Here is a 6159-nt window from a genome sequence, read left to right as displayed (position 1 = left end):
AATGAACAATGATGATGGAAGGTAAGGCTCCCGTTAAATAGCGGCCATTATTGGTAGACACTATTTAAATCCATGGTGGAGACCATGGGAATATGGCGCAATGGCAGAGCCTTATATAATCCACTCGACCGAACCTTATCTAACATAAGCAAGGTAATATTAAATTTTAAGTGTTGCAGTCTATTGATTCTGTATGATTAGGTGTGCCATTCTTAGCTTTCTTCCAAGTTTATTGTACCTTCATTCATACGTTTTAGAGTTACTTGACTTGCATGTCATGAGCAATGGCCTTGATTCTCTTGAGCACTGCAGAATATTTGATTTTGTGAGCTGCTGATAAAGAATTACTAATGAATAATTGAGTTGCAGGATCTTATTCGCTTGATAAGAGCGTTCTTTCATGATTTTAAAAACAAAAAAAAAAAAAAATCTGCTTTTGCAATGTCGTCGTTTATATCAGGACATTCCTGCTTTCTTTAGATAAATACAAATTTTATGCCTCATCCAAAAAAATCAAATTGCTCAGTGGGCCAAGCTCAAGGGGCTTGACGATTGTTATTTTCTTATATTGAAAATGCAGGTTCGAAAATGTTTCTGTAAGACGAACGACATTCATTGTTTAGATTTCTTAAGCGGTCCAGTGAGGTTGCTTGATGACTTGCGAATAATTACTTACGATGATAATAGAAGTTTTAATCATTAATTGCCAAATGACATACTTCTCGAGGCACTGTCATAATTGACTCCCATCATCTACATGCGGTTCTAGGCCTAGCTTTCTCATTGGAATAAACATCAATTATCACCAGCTTTGCCTTTGTTCTTTTCACCTGGAGCAACGGAGCACTTGCTTGGTTTACCTCAACCACTTCCTAAGATCATTTGTTGAAGGTGGGAAGATTTCTTCGCCAAGACTATCTGCATAACAAGAAGACATGTTGGACTTCTGCTCCATGCCAAAATGGCCTCCATGACCGCTCTTATAGTTTGGACTCCCCGAGTTATAATCATAAACTTGATCTTTGCTCCCATCAACACCACATTTGTCCAGAACTGGAAATGAGAGACGTTTTCTGGCAGATCCTACTTTCTCTCTTTCTGGGATTGAATGCCTCTGCTTTGGTGCACTTTGTGATCGGAACCGAGCCTTAGCAGATGCTGTAGCAGCCATATAGTTAGGCATTGCTGCAGCAGCCCATGCATTACCACTTATTCTATGTTTGTAGGATCCACAGTTTGGTGTGTAAGGTGATGGGTGGCTCTTCTCATCTTTGAGGTAGCGAGGGCTAGCTGAGTACATTTGGAGAGGCTTTGCTTTAGACGGAGATGGAGTTTTTGAGCGAATGGGGAGACTACTGTTGGCTTTGTGGAGGGGGGATGCGACAAAAAAAGAAATAGGCCTTTGTTGTTGGTAGTGATATTGAAGGTTAGATTCGTGGGAATGGGGGGCTGAGTAAGAGTGAGGCTTATATGTGTCAATTTCAACAGTTTTTATTGGATCTATGTGGTCACACGACATTCTGCCCGTTCCCTCCCATTGCTTCCTTGTTGCCCACCGATCAACCCATCTGATTTTTCCGTCAAGCTCTTCCTCACTTTCGACATTGTCTTTGTCAGTTCTCCAAATCTTTTTCATGAAACAGATGCAGAAAATGGTTTCATCAGTGATTTCGTAAATTTAGCAAAGAACACCGCAGTCATGTAAAGACAGGTGAGAGATCGAAAGATCAACCTGGTGAGAGAAGGCATGAGCTAGAGTCTTTTCACGTTTCAAGGTTGCTTCCTTTGTTTTCTGCAAAATGGCTTGAATCTCCTCCAGTGTTTTCGGGTGCTCGTCCCAATGGATCCAATCATCGACATTGCCGCTCTCTTCTCTTGACTGCATCATAAATTACCAGGCCAATAAAAAAACAAATCAGGGTGCTGCCAGTTGAAGGCTTGAAACTTAACACAAGTGATCTTTGAGTAAGTGGCATTTCTTACAATGGACCTCCTGTCTACAAGATGCGAGCTCCATAAACTGTTGGGATCACTGAATATGGAGTCTGTGCTTCCTTCATGCGCAGAAAGCCTCTTACGTTGATCACGCACGCGGGCTTGCACACGAACCATAGCCTCCATGCATCTAAGAGTAATATTCGCTCGCTTTCGAACATTGTGGCCTCTCACTAAAGCTTGCAGCTTCACCAGCCCCTTAAGTGCCCGTAAAGCTCTCCTTGCCTTCAAAACCACAACTATTGGTTATTAATCCCAATATCTTTGCTTATGACAGCAGTTCAAAGTGCAAGAAATTAAGTATTTCTATTCTGTTACCAAATAGCCTCTGAAAGCTGTCTGTATAACAATGGCAGCAAAGTGTTCTCTGACGAAAATGGAAGGCCTCGTGAGGCGAACAACTTCTACAGCAGCTTGGGCTGTTGCTACTGCTGCTTGAGCAGCTGCTGTGGTGGCTATGGCCACCGCAATGGCATGTCTTTGCTCAGCTTCAGGAATACTATTTAGTGCTGAGGTTTCAGAGTTGGTGGTCGCTTTAGCATTAAAAGTTGTAGTTATGGTCCTTGCTTCACTGCGTTGTATTGCTGTTTCCTGACATGAAGGCTTCTTAAAAATCCATCTTCGTTTTCCTCTTTTCTGCACAATCCAAGGAAAAGAAAATTGAATTAAAGTTCATCGCACGCAAAAATATTCAAGACAACAAAGTCATAGAGAAAAGCTAAGCAGACTAACCTTCTCTTCTTCCTCTTGTTCGCCATCTTCTCTCCTTCTACAGCTCCTCTTCTCATTTTCCTTGGTTGGTGACCTGAAAGCTTTCTTCACTGCAGTCAACCAAGAGTTTCCTCCGATCTTCCCCATAGAAGAGTAGACACAAAAACCAAGCTAAATGAAGCCGGCTACATATAATGAAAATGGAGCTTTATTTCATAGCCTCATAGGAGCTTCTCCATATGGAGTAGTTGGTATCCTTAAATGCAAAAGGCTCAGAGATATAAATGAAAGGAAAGGAAATAAAATTATTCTGGCAGCAACTGATTATAGGGCGCTTAGCATTGCTTTCTCGTCCTTGCATTTGGGAACAGACACTGGATTATATTAAGCTTTGTAACGTTAATTAACGTGTGCAGTGTATAACTAAAAGATATGGTGTTTTCTTGTGGCGTGGAGAACACTAATGGAATTCTGTGTCAGGCAGTTTCAGACAACCTGAAAAAGTGAGTAGCCCTCGATAACGATGAAAGTTGGACGGATATTAGAGTTCAGGAAAGAGAAGAACAATAGGGGCAAGCTTTTGCTTTCATGTTTCTCAAAGAGGCTCTTTCAGCAGCAAAAACGACCAAGCATTGGGATCTTTCGGCTCTTTCACGTGTCAAAGAAGTGCCTATTGAGTTTTGAGAGATAATTGTGCTTTTTTGGGAACTGTGTTACTATTATAGTTTCCTGTCCAAGAGTTGGATACTGTTCAGTTTAACCGAGTTCTAGTGATCGGCCAGTGGGTATGGAACACGTGGAAGTTCAGGGCTAAATTAGTAATCTCAAGCAATTATGGTGGAAATTGATCGTTTGACGTGCTATTTTGGGATTGGTTGAAGCCAAAAATGAAATACCCTTGAATGGTGAATTTGTTTAAAGAAAGAATTATCTTTACAGAAGAAAAGGACGCAGGGCAGAAGGCAGAGGTTGCTTTGTTCAGGGGATAGACCAGTCAAAACCTGGACCTTTTGTTTTTGGAGTCTCGTTGATTCAAGCTCAGAAAATGTTTGGCTGGCCTGTATGAAGGTCCCTTGGATTCCCATCTTGGTGGTCCTACCATACAGTCACTAATTCACGCCAGTTTTCATTTCCCCATGCGCTTGTTCGCTCAGGTAAATGCCAATAATGCTTGTAAGATAGCAAATAGCAGACCAGCTTGGAGTGTAAGGGAGTAGTAGTTTTCTTGTTTTTTTTTTTTTTTTTTTTTGGGGGGGGGGGGGGGTAAAATATGTTATTGATTCATCACGTAGGAACATTCCATGAAAATTGTACAGAACAAATACCATAGCAAAGTTTAAATTAAAATTATAAATCTTTGATTAGTAGGTTTAAATCTAATTTCAGTATTCTTCTCTCCTATACTACTAGTATATTAATAATGTACTCGCATGTAAGCTGAAACTTTCCTATGATAATCCAAATGTATGATCACATGCAATCAAACATTCTTTTGCATTAAAAAAATTTGTTACCACATGGTTTTCCAATTGTATGGAAACTTTTTTCTGTGTTGGAATCAAAACCATGGGCATCCTATTTTGATGTAGGTCGTTATTACTTGCATTTACCCCGTTCCCCCCAAAACCCTCTTTTTTTTTAATAATTCTTTTCCCTTTTTCTTTCCGTTCTTTTCTTTGGTGGCAAGGAAAACAAGCGCAAAAAGGAATTTTTGAAGGATTTTACAGAATCTTTTTTCATACGATTGTCTTCTCTTTGCTCTTTTCTCAGCTTTTTGAGGAAGAGGCTAGATTCTGTAACGGATGCAGAAGACCAAAGAACAAGAAAATCTGGCAGACTGCACTTTGTTGTAGTACGTTTAAGAGAATCTAACACAAGGTTTCCTATAGAACACTTGCTTATCTGAGAATTAAAAAAAAAAAACAAAACTATCGGGGTCAATGTAGAAATATCCTTTTCTTGCCCCTTAATATGCAAATCCTGGATCTTTCCGGAAAGACTAGAAAAGCCCTAGCGTGTTATAAGTAAACGACAGGTCCAGAACATTCATACCCTCACTCAAACTTTCGAGATCCCTCTCAGAATTTCCCGTGTTTTTGGGCCATGCACAGAGCACAGTCTGTCTCCCTTCGCCTATATATATTCACCATCCACCTTTCTTACTTCACCAGCTCAAAGGAATAGACATCGGAAGAACAAGAAGGTTCTCTTTATTATTTAGGCACTTGCCTCTCAATTTTTTGTTATAGCAATGGCTTCAACTTTGTCTTGGTCATCTTCTTCAATATTTGTATCAAACAGGGCTAATCGGCCTTTTTCCCCTAAAGCTATTTTGCCATTCTCTGTCTCTTTTCCATCTAAGAATTCTTCCAACAACCGTCTCTCTGTCGTAAGGGCACAGGCTGCTGGGGATAACAAGGATACGGCGGTTGACGTGCACGTTAGCAAAGATAATCAAAGGACAGCTGTTGAGAAGAGGCCCAAACGGTTGGCTGTGGACCTCTCTCCTTTTGGTAAGTATTTAGCTCTTTTCTAATCGGTGTATTTTTTGTTGTTTATAGCAATAGTTTGACATTTGTTTATTACAGCTGAATCATGAATATGGCTGTTATGATGAATTTTTCTAAAACCCTAACAAAACCTTTAGTTCGAAAAGAATTAATACGTTGACACCTTCCCCTGTTTTTCACTATTGGCTTGTGAGGAGTGCTGCACTCATCTCTTCTAGTGTTCTCTCTTTTGAATTGAGAATATGGGAAGGTTTTGATTATTTTCTTTCTCAAAATTGGGGCCAAACTTCAGCTTTACTTATTCAAATGATCTTAACATGATCCGTGGATGACAGATTTGTTGGACCCCTTGTCTCCTATGAGATCAATGCGTCAAATGTTAGACACAATGGACCGGATATTCGAGGATGCCATGACATTGCCCGGCAGGAACCGAACAGTGGGAGATGTGCGTGCACCGTGGGACATCAAAGATGATGAACGTGAAATCAAAATGCGATTTGACATGCCAGGACTCGCAAAAGAGGACGTTAAGGTCTCAGTAGAGGATGATATTCTAATTATCAAGGGAGAGCACAAAAAGGAAGAAAGCGGAGATGATTCTTGGACAAGTAGGAGCTACAGTTCCTATGATACTCGTCTCCAACTGCCAGACAACTGTGAGAAAGATAAGATCAAGGCAGAGCTCAAGAATGGAGTTCTCTTCATCACCATTCCTAAGACAAAAGTTGAGCGCCAGGTTATGGATGTACAAATTCAGTAAAACACTTGCGGGTTTCAAGAGGGTGCCGTTGTTTTTATGTTTTATCTTATGTGATCTTAAATTTTGAGTAGAACTTGCTTGGTATAGGAATGTCTCTGTAATTGTAGTGTACTAAATGCTAATGGGTACTTAGATGTTTTTCTTTTGAAGCTATTAATCAATGTTTTCTTTCTTTGGGGA

At 40.3% G+C, this 6159-nt stretch overlaps 2 protein-coding genes across 2 annotated transcripts; one reads left to right on the top strand and one right to left on the bottom strand.

Moving 5' to 3' along the window:
• Positions 1–674: 674 nt before the first annotated feature.
• On the bottom strand, positions 675–2981 carry LOC111290247 (protein IQ-DOMAIN 17-like). Its single transcript, XM_089768808.1, has 5 exons — positions 2728–2981; positions 2314–2631; positions 1984–2220; positions 1733–1879; positions 675–1627 (listed from the first exon to the last, which is right to left on the bottom strand). The coding sequence occupies exons 1-5, from the start codon at positions 2851–2853 to the stop codon at positions 857–859; spliced, it is 1599 nt and encodes a 532-aa protein (XP_089624934.1). The 5' UTR covers positions 2854–2981; the 3' UTR covers positions 675–856.
• A 1096-nt stretch (positions 2982–4077) lies between these two features.
• On the top strand, positions 4078–6159 carry LOC111289663 (small heat shock protein, chloroplastic-like). The gene is made up of 2 exons (XM_022880906.2): positions 4078–5219; positions 5552–6159. The coding sequence occupies exons 1-2, from the start codon at positions 4958–4960 to the stop codon at positions 5977–5979; spliced, it is 690 nt and encodes a 229-aa protein (XP_022736641.2). The 5' UTR covers positions 4078–4957; the 3' UTR covers positions 5980–6159.

This window comes from Durio zibethinus, chromosome 11, assembly GCF_047325235.1.
Source record: "Durio zibethinus cultivar Kanyao isolate XHJ-2024 chromosome 11, ASM4732523v1, whole genome shotgun sequence".
In the NCBI taxonomy this organism is placed as follows: Eukaryota; Viridiplantae; Streptophyta; class Magnoliopsida; order Malvales; family Malvaceae; genus Durio; species Durio zibethinus.
Note: the sequence above shows the minus strand (reverse complement) of the source record. Positions and strands in the feature narration are given on the sequence as shown.

What these genes read in the sequence shown, in the direction of transcription:
- LOC111290247 (XM_089768808.1), bottom strand. Translation starts at nt 2,853, where the DNA reads ATGGGGAAGATCGGAGGAAACTCTTGGTTGACTGCAGTGAAGAAAGCT. An exon ending in AACAAGAGGAAGAAGAGAAG is followed by an intron (nt 2,632 to 2,727) that starts GTTAGTCTGCTT and finishes TGGATTGTGCAG; the next exon opens with AAAAGAGGAAAACGAAGATG. An exon ending in CTCATGCCTTCTCTCACCAG is followed by an intron (nt 1,628 to 1,732) that starts GTTGATCTTTCG and finishes TTCATGAAAAAG; the next exon opens with ATTTGGAGAACTGACAAAGA.
- LOC111289663 (XM_022880906.2), top strand. Translation starts at nt 4,958, where the DNA reads ATGGCTTCAACTTTGTCTTGGTCATCTTCTTCAATATTTGTATCAAAC. An exon ending in TGTGGACCTCTCTCCTTTTG is followed by an intron (nt 5,220 to 5,551) that starts GTAAGTATTTAG and finishes CGTGGATGACAG; the next exon opens with ATTTGTTGGACCCCTTGTCT.